Source organism: Coniophora puteana (assembly GCF_000271625.1).
Source record: "Coniophora puteana RWD-64-598 SS2 unplaced genomic scaffold CONPUscaffold_4, whole genome shotgun sequence".
Classification (NCBI taxonomy): Eukaryota; Fungi; Basidiomycota; class Agaricomycetes; order Boletales; family Coniophoraceae; genus Coniophora; species Coniophora puteana.
The window spans coordinates 1,100,176-1,119,276 of NW_006913056.1; the positions used below are offsets into that span (position 1 = coordinate 1,100,176).

Consider the following 19,101-nt stretch of genomic DNA (forward strand, 5'->3'; position numbering starts at 1 on the left):
TCTGAGAGAATCTAGCATCCGGTAGTCGAGACTAATGTCCACCGGGGGTGTTCTTGTACTACATAGGTCATGCTAGACCAAGAACGCTTTCCATCAGCAAGATATCATGACATCTGTCGGTTGACCTGACTCGAAGAAAGCTGAGCGCGTTTCGTACTCTGGATATTGCTATATGAACTCATTTTGATACCTAGCATTCACGTACACATCGTAGAGATCCTTACGTATGAGCACACTGGTTGCGGGAAATTTAGAGGAATCGGACAAGGCGCATAGGCAAGATAGCAAGGTTATTGCCATGTCCACTGTCTGCTTGGCAAAGATGAGCGCTGTGATGCCGAGTTGACTTCGATGTTAGAGGCTGTGGATCAATTCTTTTCGGCTTCAAGCAAGGCGGAAGAAGGGGGGGAAATGAAGGAAGGTGCTTTGCCGCAAACGTGCTCAAGTCGGACATTCAGAATCAGAAGTCTCCATGATGTCGACTCAAGATCTTACCGCATGTACTATTTCTTCGAGTCATGAAGGCGCTCTGTTCAATGAAACGGAAGTTTGTCTTACCCGAATAGCCAAGATTCATGAGCTCGGGATCCGTTAATTTGGTCAAGCGGCGTTGCACTTTCTAGAAAGCACCATTCGGGGATAAATAAGGTAGAGAAGCACTTTGTTCTAGAAGATACTGACTCGAGTTTAACGGAGAGCTGTTTAATGGTACAAGTCACCGATAGCCTTACGCCGCGGTGGCGGACTACGACAAAGTACGAATAGAAAGTTGACAGGGGGTGATTTAGACTCCGACTCCACAAGTTTCTTTCTCCGACGGCAGCATCCGCGGTGCTCGTTGTTGAACGTAACCCCAGCGCAACCCCAGCGCAAGTTTGACGGCTCAACTTCTGCATCTAAACCCGCTATGGCTTCTCATCTCGTGAGTACATATCTCTCATTCTGCGATTCTGATCATTATGGGAGGCTCATATTTCTCGTTAGGCGAATATCTTTGGCACTGAACAAGACCGTGTCAATTGTTCATTCTACTACAAGGTAAGCACTCTTCCTCCGAGACCCATACTTAGTCCTCAGTTTCGGCTAGATTGGTGCTTGCAGGCACGGAGACAGGTGTTCTAGAAAACACATCCGACCCCCCTTCTCCCAGACCATACTACTCCCTAATGTGTATCACAACCCCGCCCACGACCCCGTTTGCAAATTGACAGAAAAGGAGCTGCAGGAAGGGTTTGACGCAGTCTATGAGGATTTGTACTGTGAGCTAGCAAAATTTGGTCATCTTCTCGAATTACATGTGCGTGACTGGGTGCTGCTTCCCCTTGGCCAGATGCTGATGTTTCTGAAACAGGTCTGCGACAACGTCGGTGACCATTTAATTGGTAATGTATATGCTCGATTTGAATGGGAGACGGAGGCACAAGCCGCAGTGGATAATTTGAACGACCGATGGTATGCAGGTACGTTTCCGTTGGTCAGTTGCGTCATTACCGACCAAACTAACATGTATGTGGTCTTGCGTCAGGGCGACCACTTTATGCAGAGCTCTCGCCTGTGACAGACTTCAGAGAGGCGTGCTGCCGACAAAACGAGAACGGCGAGTGTAACCGCGGAGGTTTCTGTAACTTTATGCATCTTCGTTTGGCTTCCGCGGATCTGGTGCGCTCCCTTAAGCATGGCCAACGTCTCCAGAGAAAGATCAATCCTCCAAAGACTGCTGGCGGAGGCGGTGGCTGGGAACCGCCAAGCAGAAGAGAGGGCGGTCGGGGCCGAAGCGCAAGCCCTCATCGACGGGGTGGCAATAGCGGCGAGGACCGATGGACACGGAAGTAGGGAGCTGGCTTGGCATCACGGCTATCGAAGGCTTCGACAGCCTTGCAGTTCAAAACGGAGGTATACTTTCCTCCTATCAAGCTTCAAGGAAGACTAGGACATAAATCTGCTTTTGCGCACTGCCATGACCTGGCGCCGTATAGATTGAATGTAGCTTCTTGTCCCGATTCAGTGCCGTTATGAAGCTTTTATATTTATCTACGAATATCAGAAAGCTCGACGTAAGGTAGAATGGATCAATATTGCACATTACCCCCACTAGTCACCAGCATCTTTTTGTGTCCATCAATTGGATTGCAAGGTTCACATCAAAACATTCTGCCAGTTTCTGCCCTTTTGCCACGATCTTCAGTGAACGGTAATGTTCTCCCTTTGAGGGGGCCTTCGTGTTGGCAGGGACGCAATGGCACCTATACACAGTACCAAGTTGCCATCTGCGCATGATTTCAGTGGTCTCAATCAAGAAGCTCTAAACAAGCCAGCCACGATATCTCGCGCGGCCATAATCCCGCGCCAAGTCTGGCCATTGTACAACGAAGCTGCCTAGCTGATAAGCGCAACGAAGCACATCTGCGTGAAAATCAAACAACCGCACCAGTCTACTAGATTGTAAAGGAGATACCCGGAAAGCGACAACGAGCGGACGCGCGCGAAGGATTCGACATATATGACCCTTGGGCTCGGTAAGCCAAAAAACTAAGATCGATAAGACAAGTAGCGCTGAGGTATGGGAAGTGATACGTACTCTGTTCAGAATAACAGCAGCGCAGACTGGAACACACGTTCCAGGACCGTTCAGGATGAGGACATCAGCAAAGGGTCGCCGGGAAGCCCTTTTCCGTAAGAATGGAGATACACAGATAAGATAGATGCAGCTCAAAAAGGAGTAAAGGGCGGTCGGAGGGGTGGTCAGAAGTGATTGGTGCACTTGTCGGGCGCGAGGTATAATCAAGGTTCGGTATGCACTTTCGGCGATATCCTACAATGTAGACGCGGGATAGAACAATTGCGTCAGAGGAACGTGGTAGACCGAATAAGATGAAGAGCCCGACATATTCTTCAGGTCGCTCGGCGGCTTTGAGAGTTTCAAGTGAAGCGGCTTTTTCGGCACTGAGGGTATCACCTTGGCTGACCACGTAAGTTCGTGGGGAATAGCGGGCAAAATCGAGGGAGGAAACCAATTGGAGCGCCTCGCTAGTATGACCACCTGGAGAGGTACGTATGACGATAATGCGAAGCATGGAGAAAGATAAAGGTACCGGAACCAAGGAAGACTGCAAGGCTGCAGGTGGACTGGTCCACAGTCCGTTTCAAGGGCCCATGTCGCCGAGAGCGAAACCCAGGTACTACGGAGTAGAGCCTCGCAGCAGCAAGCAAACAGATGCAAAGAACATATGCAAAAGTGTACATCTGGAAATAATATCAGTGCCCTGTTTTTACGATGATTGACGGTCTAGCTGAATGGGCTGTACTTGACCTTGATTGTTGAACGAATTATAGTTTGATGACGATGCGAATTTGAGAGCCTACTACGCGTGCTCAACAGTTAGTTGGTGCGCATATGCCAGCCCAAGTCATAGACCGCGACCGCCAGCAAAGCGAAGTTAGATCCAGACTGGAGTGGTCGTCGTGTCCTGGGACCGTGTACACAGGAGCTATATTCAATTGCGTGGCCACAGAGTTTCGCACGCGTGGGAAACGGGACGCGTCAATGAGCCGGACGCGCTTCCATCAACCGACCATACCAGACTAAACTAGCGAAGTGTCGACTCCAAACCAACGTCTCGTTCACAGCGTTCACATCTCACCACCTTCGCAAGCTTCAAAGCCCACCCACCCGTATTCTCGGGTTCATCATCAACTATAATATATAATTGCTCGCGCCTTATAGGTTACCAAACGCTCCGTGTACCTCAAGTACCTGAACCTACCCCAGATAGCGGAGAACCACACTTGCAGCTCGACAAAGCCATGGCTGCGGGCGTTGCTATCGAGAGCATGACATCAGAGCTCATCAGCCAGCTTCAGCAGTCTGTTCATGACTGTGCTGATCGCGCTCTCACAACCGCATCGAAATGGTAACTCGCCTTCCTCTGACTTGTCAAATTACTTTGCCCCAATCTAAACACCCAGGTCTTCAGAGCTTCTCCTCTCTTTGCCCCCGACAAGAAGAACTTCTCTGCTAGCCTCGCCAAAATCTGCCTTGGTTTTCTCGACCTCAACGCCTGCCCGTCCGCGTTCCCCGCGTCTTTCGATCGCGTTTCCCCCTGCTCCCACACCGTCACATGTTACCATTGAATGTCTTGATCATGGACACGCTCCTGCTCAGGACATTCAACTTCAAGACTCCGACCTAGAACGCCAAGAGGAGACAGCAATGTTAGCGGCGCGTTCGTATATGGCAGCCAAGGAGTTCCACCGTGCTGTATATGCCCTCAAAGAGTGTAAATGTCTCAAAGCCAAGTTCTTGGATGTTTATGGCCGGTACCTGGTCAGTGGAAGGGCTCCCTAATGTCTCGCCGCTAATCAGGGTTCTTACTAGGCGTACGAGAAAACCAGTATGCGAGAATGGTACAGACTGGCCGGTTGGTGGAACCATCTGATGACTGCGCCAAGATGAGAACTGAGTAGTAACTTCAGGTACCCGCAATCAGCCACCGGCCCCCGTCAACCGCTATTTGTTGGACCTTCTTGGTGTAGTCCAAAACTTCACAGATCCGTGGCTATTATTTCTGTACGCATACCGGCTCATCGCTCGTGTCACTTTCGTCTCAGTCACCATGCTTTGCAGGAAAGGGTTGTTCTTGTATCGTCTTTCTCGAAGAGCCGAAGCTATAGAGAGTGTTGTCTTGTCTCTCGCTGAGTATGCCTGGAATTGGTCGGCTTGGACTTTGCTGGGGCATTGTATTAATGACGTCGAAGAGGTCAGGTCATTGCTATGCTTGGTGGCGTTTCGCTGACTTTACGCATTAGTTGGCCTCCATTGTCCGGCTTATTCCTGTTGATCCAAGTCATCCCATTCTTCAGATGTTCCAGATCAAGACCATGAACGACATTCAGAACCCGTCACAAAATGAACTTATGCTATGCGATCGATTATTGAGCGATAATTTTTTCCCAACTAGCGCTTGGGTGATGAGCCTTCGTGCTTGCGTCCTTTATCATTTGCATGGTGAATTGCCCCTTGCGCAGTCGTGGACATTGCTCACAGTTTTGAAACCCGTGTCAGACTTTTCACAAGCGGAAACCCAGTACGAAAAGATCATTGCGGTAGACCCCTACCGTATTGATGACATCGATGTGTTCTCAAATATTCTCTATGTGACTGAGAATCGGCTCAAGTTGGCTAGGCTAGCCCAAGATTACCTCGAGTTAGACAAGGACAGACCGGAAGTTTGTTGTTTGGTTGGTATGTGTGTTCCGTTAAGCGCTGCTCCTCAATGACTTATGGCTCGCATTAGGAAACTATTACTCTCTCCGGGCCGATCATGAGAAAGCAGTGAAATACTTCAAACGCGCCACAGAGTTGGACCGGTCCTATCTTTCGGCTTGGACACTTATGGGCCATGAATTCGTCGAGATGAAGAACTCCCATGCAGCGATAGAGGCTTATCGGCGGGCGGTCGGTATGTTAAACTTAGAGCTATGCGCCAATCACCCGGCCAATCATTTTCATTAGACATTAGCAGAAAAGATTATCGAGCATGGTACGGTCTAGGCCAGGCTTACGAGCTTCTGAGCATGCATCAGTATGCGCTCTACTACTACCAGCATGCTACTTCGTTAAGGCAAGCACTTCTTTTCACACGAATGCCCGAATTCGAGGGCCTCACTACCTACGCCAGGCCATATGATGTGCGCCTATGGCAAGCTCAGGGGTCATGCTACGAAGAGCTTGGGAAGTACGTGCTGTTATTCATAGCTGATCAACACTGGAAGGCCTCAGCGCTGCAAAACTAGGTTCAGGGAGGCGATTGAATGTCTGAAACGCGCGCTACTCGGGGCCGATCCCCACGAGACAATCATTACGCTAAAACTGGCAAAATTGCATGAAGAACTTGACGAATTGACCGACGCGGCCAACTATCACCAGCGGATTGTCCAGGTGTGCCAGGAAGACGGTAAGTTTGTCATACAAGGTGTACCTGAGAGTGCTAAAAGCATAATGTTCGGCAGCGCGACCGGTGCCGGATTACGCAAAGTCTGCCGTCTTCGTCGCACATTACCACATGGGTATTGAAGGTGGAGACGTGCTGCTGGCGAAGGAATATTTGGAAAAAGTCGCTCAGAGTAATGCGGAGGAAGTATCTAGAGCGTCGGAGATGTTGAAAAGGCTGGAGCAGATCCTGGGTCAATTGCAGGATGGACATGAAGACGCGTCTTGATTGAACTCCTTCCCAAAGGCGATAGATTTGCATCTGGGCCGTCGTAAGAGTACGGTGGCTGGCTGTTGATGTTCATACTTGGTAGGCCAATATTAGACTCTAATCGTAGCAAGGAACGTTGGAAACGCAAAAGCGGTTGTTTGAGCTTGCCCTAAACCTTATCGGACGGTCCGGTCACGCGTCGCACCCGCAGGCAAAGCGAACCAAACAGCGTACACGGGGGGAGCAGATGTACAATCCTCAGCCTGCGTTTTCTGTTCATAACTTTCAGCTCCAGCCAATCCAGTATGCACAGAGCCACGTTATTTGGCCGGCAAACGGACATCATCCTCAAGGTTTTGCATCCGTACCTCAACAATCTACCGCAGGGCCGTCGAAACAGCTAGTTACAGAGACAGGTCCATCCACTTTGTCTCAGGATGATGCTTCACCTCCGGGTCCTAAACCAGAAGAGAAGAAGGAGAAGGAACGACCAAAACGACCAGATGCTGAGCAAAAAATCATTGAGGAGACTACATCAGGGTGCGTCCAGGACTTCTGGATGTCCGTCTATTCTGTAACACTCATTAGGGCATTCATTCAGGTTCGCGCTACGGATCTTGACTGATCAGAACATGGCGCTGTATCCCGATATTGACTCTCCGTTTGAAGACGCATTTGATGTAGTAGAGCGGCTGTTGCCATATCATGTCTTTCAGCAGCCAGAGGACGATCTGCAGGTATTAATTGGCAAAGGAAAGGGAAAAGAGAGGGCAACTAGCTCGGACACGACAGAAATCGCTGGTACGTGGATTATTTTGGGGATCGTTTCAAAGCGCTTCTCACCTTGAGCAACCAGAGACAAAGTTTGCACTCGGTTGCCACCGCCGACTTCGGAAGTTGCAGGAGCGTTTTGAACATGCCAAAGTCACGTCGGGCAATGTAAGTCATACGTGGCAGTTAATGCACAAGGGCACCAAACTGAATCATTTCAGTATACATCATCTGGGGACCAGGCATACTTTCTGGCTCAAGCGGTCCTGGAGACGGAACGAGCAGACAACGCTGCGCTCAGCTCCGAGCTCCGAAATGCGCGCACCGAATTGGATATGAAGCAGCGTGAAAAACGGCTCGCGCAACAACAAACGTTTCGTCCGTCCTTCTATCCTCAACCGTCTCAGGCACAGTACTATCGCTCGTACCCCTATGCCTATACACAACCGTACGCAGCAGCTGCGCCACTTTACACAACCATGTCGGCCGTTCCACCCACACCCACTGCGTCATCACCCACTTCTGCGACCACGTCTACTCTTGGGACACCTTTGCATACGGCGCCTCCGACCCCGGTGAGCTACGCGCAAACGCATGTGACCCGCACGGCTATTCCTGTGCAACTCCCGGCGAATTCACTCAGCGCCCTACACGCACTTGGCATCGTCCCCGTGCCTGCAGCGAACTTACCTCCGCCCGATCAGCCACAGCCACCAGCAGTACTCAAGGAGACAACTCAGAATGGCACAATGCTTAGTCTGGAGATCAACATCTCTTTGTTGCAGAGCGCGCAGATGAGCGGTCTGGCGATTCTCCTCAATTCGATCATGTCGAGATCCAGCCAAGCGCAGACAGCTCCTGCGAATACAGCAGGGGCGGCGGTGACACCGACGCCTGTCCGGTCATCGCAACCATCCACACCTATCTCGGCATCACCCCCGGGTCCGTCAACCGGAGTAGGCAACTATTATCAAAATGGCTTTGGGGGCCAATCGCACCCGCAGGGAACTAACTAGCATATGGTCCTTTCTGTACTTGAAAGTAGAGAATTGATTGTGGTCAATATGGTCGTCAAATTTGTGGGGGTATGTACAATGGCTATACAGGTTTGGTAAACATCAGGGTCGTGCGTCATATTTTCGTGTGCGAATATTAGTCTGTGGTTCGGTCAGACTCGAAGAGTCTGACCGCGGCGGAAGTGCCCGACTTACGCGAAGGCGATACCAAGAGTGACAAGGAAAGTAATCCACCAGGCGCGATACAATGTGCCTCGTCCTTCCTCATCAAGTATCTTGCGCGCACAGTCTACAAGACCGGTATAAGGCTGCACGTTTGATCTTAACCTGACATATAAAAGTGTTCAACAAGGACGTGCGGACAGTTTGGATATAACTTACTCGACCACAGGTTCGGAGGTATTCCCAACTAATGGTGAACACTCCGTGACCTCTAAAGTGGTATCATTCTTTAACGTGTCCTCCTGAACAGCCAAACGGACCGAGATAATCTCGAGCGGTGTGAGAACAACGCTGACGAACACAACAAAGGCAATGTAGACTGCTGGGCCCCACCATGCACCTGTCGCGTCATCTCCAGCAAGGCTAGTGCCAGCATCCGGTGCAATGACCAGGTCAGGTACGAAGATCTGACGGAAGAGGCGCATGACAAGTGGGCAGAAAATAACGTAAAGAACCTGCGCAGCCACGAGGCCAGGGATAGCATAGAGCGTCCACGGCCGCGACCGTTCGCACGATGAGAAGATGGTGCATGCACTCCGGCGAGGAGATAAGATGGAGAGTGGGACAGGAGTCGCCATCGAGCTGTTTCAATGTCAGAGGTATTACAGACTGAACGAGATGACTAGATGGATTAAACGAACCGGTACGTGAGGATAGTCAGGGGGATGACGGCAAGGGTCAAAATGAGGGAGTAGAGGAAGTCGGAAGGGATTGTTTCCGTGGGGATCGGGTATGCGGCATTGTGCTGACGGGAAACGACCACGACTACTGAAAAGACAGTCAAGAAGACAAGCTGGAGGACGGTGGGGACTGAAAGGCAATATGTAAGACGTGCAGAAAAAGATCGGGCAGCATTCGCACCTAGCCCGCGATAGAGGCCGGAAAGGCCCTTGGTGCATTTACGGTCTCGTCAGTCGAATACGATAGTACGGTGGATGGGAGGCAATACCCACCTCTTTCCTATACGTCCTCGCGATGATCTCGAAGTACGATGAGCCGCCCTTCGCGGAAGAGGCTGGCGCTGAGTGCTCGCCGTTGGTGCCAAGAGCGACCCGACGAGGTGAGTACTGGGCCCTGTACCGGGTCAGGGCACCCGCAAGCGGCACAGCGATGAGGAGAAGGATCAAAGACAGGAGCGTGCCTAGGGCAGTGGCCAGTGGGGATTTCTGACTTCCGTCTGCGATGTTGTCAATGGGGTATCGCGCGGCCATCTCTAGAGCTGAAACGTTATGGACGGTGACGAGATGGACGGGATGGTGGAAGATCGGGAAAAGGCGAGGGTCTTGGCCAAGGTCCGCAGTCACTAGTCTACTTGCTGTTGCCTATCACTTCTGGCTGCGACGTGCATCAGCTCTGCGGCATGTGGTCGGAGCGCGCTGCTAGCCGAATGCGGGGTTCTCATCTCGCGCAGCCAAGCTCCGTTCCCCAGCAAGGCCGCAAGCAAGCCGCAGGTACGGAACGGTGTTCCGCTCCTTGCTTGAAAGTCAACGGCAGACATAATCATAAGCACGCAAGAGTGCAGTCATTTAATGCATACACCTTGACTAGAGTGTTTCTACAATAACAGCGTTAGAGGCGGTCAATGACTACTCGACCGAGTTGGCCGAGTGCGGGGTAAAGCTCCCGAGTTGCTCGCGTGGCAATACTCCATGAGCTAACACAAGTCTAAGTGGTTTGACCAAGCCCAAGTACAAGTATTCACATGGCCGTTGACGCCTTGTTCTAGATGATAGCTCTTTAGCCCAAATGATCTCATATGTTTGGGAGACCGACCATCGGTCCGGACGTCCATTATGTACCTCGCCTCAATGGCTCCCTGACAGATGGTAAGTTTAACGATGCAAAACTGCCTTTGGCTCGAGCAAGGCCTAGCACAAGCATCTCGGACCCTCTGAGGCACGACCATCCGTCCCGTACCCAGGCTGGCCGGGTTAGAACTCAGCATTCATATTCAGCGCTCAGCATCATATCGCAACTCATCTGAGCTCTTTCTCGTAGAAATCATTATCCACCTCCCGATCCATCAACTCCGTTAACCTGGTAAACAGCTTCACAACGCTTCACAGGACTGACAATTGATATCGTCCCTACACTGAATGTGACCGGGGCCCGTACTCTACGATCAGAGTGGACCACCTTTCAACATCTCGAAAGGTAAATGAATGGAAGCCAAATGCCAGCAGCAATCATTATTCTCAGGGCAGTCAGCTCAAAGTCCGTGGATATACTGGAGATCTCCAGAGATTGCTTCGCGACCAGGGAGCGGGTCACGGATGGGAACGAAGTGAAACCGATAATGAATACCGCATGTGCTAACTGAGCTGGTATAACACGCAGCTGTCAATCCTGCCCAGACAATCAGAGCCAATCCGACAAGGACATCGCGAACAGGTCGTAAACTTGTCATCTTCTCATTGAGATCAAAACCGAGTATCACGAGCGTATAGGAGAGGCAGATATTATTATTTACATACAAAGTAACAATGGGCGTACATATTCCAAGGTGGCAAGGCGTCAAAAGGCTAATGCACGTTCAAACGTTCAAGAGCCATGGCGTCAGATAAATTTCAATCCTCTGCTTTCGACTATGAAAACGCTCCGCCAAGGCTCCCCAACATCGTTATCCACCATCCGCGGTACAGTGCAGACCAGCCTTCCTCATCGATGATGTGCTTCGCACAATCAACCAGCCCAATGTAAGGTTCCCTCTCTGTCCTCAATCTGACGCAGATATCAGTTACACCAGTCGCCGTAGTCATACACAATGACCACTCACCCAATGACGTCCTCCTCAACACCGGCATACTCGGCCGAATATTCAGCGTCGCCTTCCTCTTCTTGTGTCACCGAGTTGTATTCAGGCGCCGCGTGGTTGCGCTGGATGGATAATCGGATGGCTATCACTTCCAAAGGCGTCAGGACCGCCGTGCTGGAAAGCGAGATGATGAAGTAAATGACGAGGCGGACGGCGGAGAAGTCTTCTTGGCGCGGGAAGCTGTTGGGAGAGAACTCGGGTAGGATCCACATCCGGAGCGTGCGTAGGAAGAGGACGATGTATGCGATGTGGACGACCTGCACGGCGAGAAGACCAGGTGTGAGATACAGGATCCAGGGGCGCCGGCGCTCAGTGGGCGTCAACAGGATGCGAAGAGAGTACAAGGCATTGAAGTACGGCAATTTGGCGGGAGTCGTAATTGCGCTGTGTTGCGCGGGATGAGCATGTGTGTGTTTGTGCAGACTGCGTACTTACCGGTTGGTAATAATGACCTGAGGGAGGGAAACTAGCATAGCGAAGATACTGTAGAAGAGGGTACCAAGAACACCAGCATCTGGAGCGGTGTATGTTCCGTGGCGGAGATTGCTCTCGCTTAAGAATGCGATCATGAAGAGGATGATGAGCGCGCTCGACACGAGACTGGGCACTGAGGAGTTTTAGGCGGTCAGAATGTACAGAAGACATGCATAGACAGCTGACGTACTGAGGCCTTTGTAAAGACCTGGAACACCCTATAACGGTTGTGATTAGGCCGACCCTTTTTATGAAGGCGAGATAGATGCATTGAAGCACACCTCAATCTTGTAGACGCGTTTGAGCATGCCGAAATAGGTGGAGATGACAGGCCCAGTATGGGGCTGTACATCACCCTCTGGATCTAGCTGGAGGCCCTTGGGATTGTAGTGGGCCCTGAAACGGACGAGGGCACCACTGAGGGGCACAAGCACTGCGAGAGAGAAGCCAAGGGAGAGAAGGAGAACGATGGTGTCCAGAAAGCCCAGCATGGTGGCGAGCGAGAAGGACGTGTGTGGAAGTAGTACTTGCTGTACTTGGTGGCTAGCCCAACAACCTGAACTGACCCCAGAAGGTGACGCAGTCGTCTGCAGCCGGCAAATGCCAGACTCCGACTGCGCACGCTCGGCATTTGCCGAGACATTATCATCAAGCGGCAAGCACCGAATCTCTCTTGTCTTCTGACCCCCACCTTCCCTTGCTGTGGGTGGGTGGGCTTTCTTGAGTCTCTGTTTCGGTCATTTTTGCTTTTCATTTCGCAGCGTTGAGATGCATCTCGGGCTGTCTTCTGTTTTTACCTTGTCCTTTGGACAGGAATGCCTTGAGTCTTGTGGATTGTTGCCCATAATTTCTTCCAGCTTTGCATATGTGGGCTGGTTGGAGGGCGGGGTTATTGGTATACTTTTTCTCACTTTTTCTCGGCTTGTTTCGGTCGACTCCGCTTAGGAGGTATTCATCGTACCTGCTCCTATGACTCAGCGGCTACTACTCCAGCGCTTTGCTAATCGCAATTTTTTCTCTTGTTCAGCAGATGCAGCGTGCAACGGTCCGTCATATTTTCATACAGGAAATAATGATCTATTTCATCATCAAACTCTCTGCTGTTCTTGTGAAGGCTTTTCTTTGGCCTTTTCAGCTGGCACTGGATAATTGCAGGTTCAAGTATGTGATTCGTTTGAAACTAATGTGACTATGCGCGATATGCGCCCCGGATGTTTTTTTTGCTGGTTTCGCGATTTCTTTACGCTTGGTGATATACATGTCAACTGCAGGCCAAGCTGCGAAGTTGTAGCCTTACTTAACAAGGTGAGCACCTCCGTTGATGTTCACCGTAGCTGCATGCTACCGCTTCTGTTGCCCCGTCTGTACCGCTTCCTCTGCGCTTTTGTGCGAATATTTTCTTGCCTACTTCATCCTCGTTTCTACATCGACACAAATTCTCACACCTTCCTATGCTCGTGGACCTCGGAAGTGGTCGACAACAATTTTAAACTCATGCCGTCTTCTTCCCCACCTTCGTTGAGGGAAGCCCCCACCATCCGTCACGTCTTCGCACTTATTCTTTGCTACGTCACGCATCGCCTACATCTATTGTCCATATTGGTCACGGCCTCCCAACTGGTATCAATGAATGCCGATAAACCAAGATGTCTCAGCCAAGCGAGCTGTTAGCTTCAACGGCCTGCGTGTCTAACCTCTGGATTTAACTCTTGTAGTCCTCTCCTGCTATCGATCACTTCTCCGTGCACTTTGGCGAACGTCTTGTGATACACTTGCTTCTTGTCACATCGCTGGTCGTCCCCACCACAAGTAACTGCGTCTGGAGTTGGCCTCTACTGCGCGCCGAACGCTTTGAACCTTGTATCTTCGTGTCGCTACGCAGTGTTGTTGGACCTCTGTTGTGCCGTCGTAGTACAGGATGACTGTACATCATTCATGTATATGTATTCCCATTATTGCCAGTAGATAACGGAATAGAGTTGCGTTAGCCACAATACTTTTTACGCTCCGACGTGCAATGCGGCTAAGCAGTCGCCTTTGAGCCTTGTCTTTTCTCCCACCATAACTGTGTCACTTAGCCCCAGGTTAATACACCTAAGTTATCGTCTGTGACGAGTATTCTACCCCCTACCAATATATATCTCAGCGGCTGTTGGCCATGTCGGTTGAGAGCCATCCAGCGGACGTGAAAGTGAGTGTCGTCGACGCCGTTGAATGCATTTTACTCATAAGCGCCCGTTGTGAACTCAACAGAAAGCAGCTTTGGACCAGCTACGCTTCAATAAGTCTCGCAAGAGCACCGCTAACAATTCTCACTCGCACACGACTTCCTCGGCATCCGTCAATGCTGCACCAGTAAACTATGCGCCGATGCCCGCACAGTCGCGGGACGCAACGAGGCCGAACACGGTTGTGGCCTCCCGCTACTTCCCTCCAATATCCAATTCTCTACCGACCGGGAACATTCTCGCTCCCAACTCGAGTCCTCTCCGTCCCGATGGGTCCCAGACGCCTTACTACACACATCCTTCTCAGCATGCATACACCCCGCCCCCGCAGCCTAACTTCGGTCAACCGAACGGTTGGGCACAGCGTACGCACCTGCCTAATTATGACCGCTTTGATCCCCTCTCTGCCTCTAGCGGTTTCTACAATCACACTCAGCACTCTCACGCGTCGTTCACGCGTCATTATGCAGGCGAGACGCGGCTATCGTCGGAAATGACGAACACAGACGACGGACCACCGCGCAAGAAGCTCCATCGCGGGTCCGAGGAAGACGCTACGACAGCGATGTGGCACAGCGCTGGCGCCACTGATCCATCTAATGTAGGATCGAGCTCGTTATCGCATGCAAGCGGGATTGCGAAAAGGGAGGAGAATATGAGCATGAGTGGCATGTCAGTGTCTTCGGAAGAGTCGAGCACACCGGCGGCATCGTCCCGGATCGTCCGGGGCCAGCATGGCGCGGTTGCGGTGCCAGAAGGCGACTCTCCTGACTTGAAGAAGTTCATCTTCATCCACCCTGAACGGCCCCAAAAGGACCTGCGCGCTGCCTGGAAACAGGCGGGCGGTGACGAGAAGCGAGCTGATTCATTTCTCAACGACCATAGTTGGCGGCCGCCACGTACCACCCCTCCCATTTCTATCACTGGGACCCAGGCATCCCCTGCCGTGGTAACAGCCTCGCCACCGCAGCCACCAGAAATTACAGGCAGAGTTGAGGAGCTCGATGAGGCACACAAGGCAGAACGTGCTGCCATGAGGGAGAAGGCGAAGAAGAGCTCCATATACGCCAATCGAGTCACACTTGATACAGATGATCCATTAACAACGCCATCTTCGTCGAAGGTGCAGTCTGCGATTCCAACGTCCCCAACATCCCCGGCAACCCCGGCTCTCGTGATGCCGCGGCGGAAACGTACCAAGAAGGTGATCGTTGATTCGGACGAAGAAAGCGGCGATGAAGAAATAAAGAAGCCATCGAGACTTTCAAGAGTGCCCAATAAAGCCAAAGCAAAGACTCCGGAGGATCGAGCTTTGGCGTACTTCAACGATTCCACGGAGGAGGGGTTGCAGGAGCTCACAGGTGAGCACTTGCAATAAATATCTTGCACGAGCTTCTGCTCATAGTAACAGGTTGCACTGCCGATCAAGCCAAGAAAATCAGCGAACATCGGCCATTTGACGATGAGGATGATCTTAGAGTCAAACTCGCTCAGGGTGGAAGAAAGGCCGGCCCTGGTGGCATCAGTCCGCGAATGTTCGACGATTGCGTGGCCATGTTCAAAGGCTATGGCCACGTCGATAGCGTTCTGGAAAGTGTCGAGCGTATCGGAGATAACTTGCGTGCTGCGATTGCCTCTTGGACACTTCAAGGGTCAGTGGAGAGTGGCAAAGGCAAACAGAAGGAAGAGGATGCGACGCAAGACGTACTCACAAAGATGTACGAAGCTGATGACGGCTCTCTTAGCTTGCGTACCTTGAGGCATGTCAAGGCCTCTGCCGACTACCTCACGCAGCAGCCCAAGGCTTTGCCAGAGAACGTCAAACTGAAGGATTATCAGCTCCTAGGTGTAAATTGGCTGTACCTACTTTACCGAAAGGAGCTCAGTTGTATCCTCGCAGATGAGATGGGTGAGATCCCGATACTTTCCCCCCGTCTATAACATTCAACTAACAATTTTCATAGGTCTCGGAAAGACAATACAGGTTATCAGCTTTTTGGCGCACTTGCAGGAGCATGGTCGCCACGGACCGCATCTCGTCGTTGTCCCGTAGGTTACATTGCATTTCACTTATTTCAATCCTAATGCGCATTCGATGAAGATCCTCAACCTTGGAAAACTGGTGTCGAGAATTTGCCCGCTTTGCACCGTCTATTGCGGTTCAGACATATTATGCCGACAAGAATGAACGTTCTGAGCTTCGGCAGACGCTCTACGACTCCCAATGGCACCGGAACTCGAAAGGAAAAGGTTGGGAAGTTCTCATAACTACCTACAACCTCGCGCAGGGCGACGAGAGGGACAGAAAATTCTTTAGACGGATGGAATGGGATGTTCGTCCGTTTCCCGACAATACGAATAAGCAATTACTGATGTTTGCAGTGCTGCATTTTTGACGAAGGACATGTTTTGAAAAACTTTGAGTCGCAACGTTACAAAGCACTCCTCAAGTATGAATCTAATTGGCGACTGCTACTTACGGGCACTCCTTTGCAAAATAACTTGCAAGAATTGGTTGTAAGCATATCCTCGCTAAACATTGCTTGCGAGCTGCTGCAGACGACTCACACGTTGCCTTGAACAGTCTCTAATGAACTTCATATTGCCGTCGCACTTTGGGGAAACAATGGATTCGTTACGCGCTATTTTCAAAACGAAAGGCAACTCCAAGGTGTCTCTGCTTTCGCAGGAACGTATCTCTCGAGCGAAGAAAATGATGACTCCATTCGTCCTTCGGCGGCGAAAAGACCAGGCGAGTACTTCCTTTGTCATAACCAGTATGGCTTACCAGGGATGTCGCAGGTTCTCAAGGACCTGCCAAACAAGACCGAGCGCATCGAGTGGTGCGAGATGACCCCTATGCAGAAATCGATTTACAATGATGCACTCGCACGTTCACGAAAAATCATCCGCGAGGAGGCTCCCACCCCTGATGGCGCCGATGAATCCGCCCAGACGAACGGCCGTGGCAAAGCCAAGAAGAAGTCCAAATCAATCCCGCGGGGGAAGGACGAGCGCTATCTCGAGAATAGCGCGAATGTTCTGATGGACCTGCGCAAGGCTACCTCTCACCCAATGCTGTTCAGAAAGCGCTTCACCGATCAGATTCTTGACTCGGTCACTCGCCAGCTGCTTAAGGAACCCGATTTCAAAAAGCGGGGAGCCATTTTTGATTATGTCAAGGAAGACATGGAGGTTATGACCGACGCCGAGCTTCAGTTCTTTTGCCAAGGTTACAAGGTTCGTCGTTTCGGCTCCGAAGATCCTAGCATCTACTCATGAATACTTCTTTTGTGCATGAACGTTGTTCTTATGATGGTGTTCTTTGTTGTTTTTCCTCTGATATGTTCTGCGACATTGTTCTTTGTCGCAATTCCTCATATCCCCATTCATTAACATCGCACAGTCGACGCAGAAGTTTCTCCAGAACGAGAAGTGCTATCTGGAAGCGGGCAAGGTCACTGTGCTGCTGAAGCTCCTGAAGAGATATCAGGCTTCTGGTAGAAAGATTCTGATTTTCTCGCAGGTAAGCCGTCCGCTTCCATTATATGGATGTGTGGGGATCGATTGAATCGTGATGGCGATGTAGTTCACCCAAATTCTGGATATCCTACAAGCCGTCCTGAAGCAGCAGAAAACTCGCTATTTGCTTCTCACTGGTGCCACAGCTGTGGATCTGCGACAGACCCTGGTAGATGAATTCACAGAAGATGACACCATTCCCATTTTCTTGTTGTCGACAAAGGCAGGTGGCATGGGAATTAACTTGACTGCAGCGAGTGTTGTCATCATGTAAGTATTGCTGCCTATGCATTGAAGGTGATCTCATGAGAATACTGGTCAGGTTCGATCAAGACTGGAATCCTCACAATGACCGCCAGGCGCACGATCGTGCTTATCGTATTGGTCAAAAGCGAGATGTTGAAGTAGTTAAACTCATCACACGTGGGACGATCGAGGAGGATATTCTACGGCTAGGGGAGACGAAGTTGGCCCTCGACGAGGCCGTCGCAGGTGACGCGGACGACGTGGATGACAAGCAAGAAAGTACGCAGGAACAGGCAATGAAGATGTCGCTGATGAACGTGCTGAGGAAGCAGTTTGCCGAGCAGCAAGGAACTGACTCTTCGACCCCTGCCTCCTCGGACATGCCTGAGGTTGAGATGGATGACAGCTAACTCACAGAGGCGTTGGCTATATTCCCGAATGATTCTACTGGGGAGGCTCTTTTCAGTGCAGCCGGACTTTTCGCATCAATTACGATATAGACACCTGCTATGCTGACATACATATACACTTGGGTAATATCTGTTTTCTTGATATGGGCTTATGGACCAAACACTGAAAGTCCACGTATAAAGCGGTCTGTAGCAGCGCGGAAGTAGTCATTATCAATGCCCTGCTCTCTCGAATCCATCGGAACGAGAGGATTGCGGACGGCGTAGTCAATGAAAGGGCCATTGTACAGTTGGCGCATAACGAAGCGGAGGTTGTCGGTGTTGGGGTCGCTAAGCATGACGAATTTATAGCCCGATACTGTCTCTAAGAGGTGAAGTCTGTATGCTGATGTGCGGTAGCTGGTAAAAAGCTCGTCTCTGGCAAACGATGCTAAGCTTCTTGGGACACGAAGTTACTCACAGGACGTTACCTTCCCGAGAGTTTCTTGACCATGTTTCGCAGCGAGATCACGACGCCATAGACAAGTTTCGCCTCCTCGTCGAACGGAAGGGCATTGCTCTTCGAGACCTCGTGCTCCGTTTGCTGAGGCAGAGGCGTTGTGGGTTCGCCAACCGCCACGACATGACCAGTATTGAGCGAGAGCGTGTTCCTAGGGCTGTTGAACGTAGGTGTGGTTTGGACTGAAGATTCCGACGACTGGGGAGCCACACCACGATTTACGGCATTGTATAGGCCTCCGCCTTCGTTGGCTGGTTTTGGTCGCTTTGCGCGATGCCAGTCGTGATAGTATACACACGCGCAGTGTCTAAAGCATGATGAATTCTGGGCTCTTTGTGAAGAGAAGGTTGGCGCACCGATCATAGATGTACAAGCTGTATATCGTCATAACCAGTCGTTAATGTCCTAAGGACTTGCAGGAGGCCTGCCGAGTCCACGCTTTGCTCAGACTGTGTCAGGACCTGCATATTGTGTATTACCCTGAGCAACAACGCTTAAGACTGAGATGACCTGCAAGCTCGCCTGTGCTGCAATTAAGGAATGCTGGTAACTGGCAATACCACAGTTGGAGTAAAAAGTAACGAGTGGATGAACCGTTCACATTCAGGCTGCGGGCCTTACTACATCCAATTTCCGTAGATCTCGGACACTCGGACTTATGCTATTATCAGCCACACCTTTACTCTGACGGCTGCAGC

The 19,101-nt window shown here is 51.0% G+C and overlaps 6 protein-coding genes across 6 annotated transcripts; 4 read left to right on the forward strand and 2 right to left on the reverse strand.

The window, feature by feature from the left end:
- The first annotated feature begins 868 nt into the window (after positions 1 to 868).
- Positions 869 to 3,464, forward strand: CONPUDRAFT_81079 (RNA-binding domain-containing protein). The gene is made up of 10 exons (XM_007768328.1): positions 869 to 922; positions 985 to 1,038; positions 1,088 to 1,297; positions 1,352 to 1,460; positions 1,526 to 2,372; positions 2,429 to 2,529; positions 2,579 to 2,812; positions 2,886 to 3,043; positions 3,096 to 3,245; positions 3,313 to 3,464. The coding sequence occupies exons 1-5, from the start codon at positions 908 to 910 to the stop codon at positions 1,831 to 1,833; spliced, it is 696 nt and encodes a 231-aa protein (XP_007766518.1). The 5' UTR covers positions 869 to 907; the 3' UTR covers positions 1,834 to 2,372; positions 2,429 to 2,529; positions 2,579 to 2,812; positions 2,886 to 3,043; positions 3,096 to 3,245; positions 3,313 to 3,464.
- A 142-nt stretch (positions 3,465 to 3,606) lies between these two features.
- CONPUDRAFT_121180 (cell division control protein 23) lies at positions 3,607 to 6,306 on the forward strand. The gene is made up of 11 exons (XM_007768654.1): positions 3,607 to 3,911; positions 3,967 to 4,324; positions 4,376 to 4,418; positions 4,474 to 4,567; positions 4,625 to 4,757; positions 4,807 to 5,005; positions 5,063 to 5,242; positions 5,295 to 5,459; positions 5,513 to 5,735; positions 5,794 to 5,954; positions 6,010 to 6,306. Exons 1-11 carry the CDS (start codon positions 3,805 to 3,807, stop codon positions 6,216 to 6,218), a joined length of 1,872 nt encoding a protein of 623 aa, XP_007766844.1. The 5' UTR covers positions 3,607 to 3,804; the 3' UTR covers positions 6,219 to 6,306.
- A 204-nt stretch (positions 6,307 to 6,510) lies between these two features.
- CONPUDRAFT_101388 (uncharacterized protein) lies at positions 6,511 to 8,252 on the forward strand. Its single transcript, XM_007768655.1, has 4 exons — positions 6,511 to 6,740; positions 6,802 to 7,001; positions 7,057 to 7,139; positions 7,193 to 8,252. The coding sequence occupies exons 2-4, from the start codon at positions 6,833 to 6,835 to the stop codon at positions 7,985 to 7,987; spliced, it is 1,047 nt and encodes a 348-aa protein (XP_007766845.1). The 5' UTR covers positions 6,511 to 6,740; positions 6,802 to 6,832; the 3' UTR covers positions 7,988 to 8,252.
- Positions 8,253 to 10,603: 2,351 nt separating this feature from the next.
- Positions 10,604 to 12,059, reverse strand: CONPUDRAFT_143016 (mitochondrial carrier). The gene is made up of 5 exons (XM_007768656.1): positions 11,780 to 12,059; positions 11,689 to 11,716; positions 11,460 to 11,631; positions 10,986 to 11,408; positions 10,604 to 10,930 (listed from the first exon to the last, which is right to left on the reverse strand). The coding sequence occupies exons 1-5, from the start codon at positions 11,987 to 11,989 to the stop codon at positions 10,795 to 10,797; spliced, it is 969 nt and encodes a 322-aa protein (XP_007766846.1). The 5' UTR covers positions 11,990 to 12,059; the 3' UTR covers positions 10,604 to 10,794.
- Positions 12,060 to 14,396: 2,337 nt separating this feature from the next.
- CONPUDRAFT_52649 (uncharacterized protein) lies at positions 14,397 to 17,904 on the forward strand (the record flags this gene model as incomplete). Its single annotated transcript, XM_007768162.1, has 9 exons — positions 14,397 to 15,087; positions 15,138 to 15,635; positions 15,691 to 15,775; positions 15,828 to 16,059; positions 16,109 to 16,243; positions 16,529 to 16,966; positions 17,142 to 17,252; positions 17,316 to 17,518; positions 17,571 to 17,904. 9 exons carry the CDS (start codon positions 14,397 to 14,399, stop codon positions 17,902 to 17,904), a joined length of 2,727 nt encoding a protein of 908 aa, XP_007766352.1.
- A 149-nt stretch (positions 17,905 to 18,053) lies between these two features.
- On the reverse strand, positions 18,054 to 18,791 carry CONPUDRAFT_88966 (snare-like protein; the record flags this gene model as incomplete). Its single annotated transcript, XM_007768657.1, has 3 exons — positions 18,054 to 18,321; positions 18,375 to 18,710; positions 18,760 to 18,791. The coding sequence occupies 3 exons, from the start codon at positions 18,789 to 18,791 to the stop codon at positions 18,054 to 18,056; spliced, it is 636 nt and encodes a 211-aa protein (XP_007766847.1).
- Positions 18,792 to 19,101: the final 310 nt, after the last annotated feature.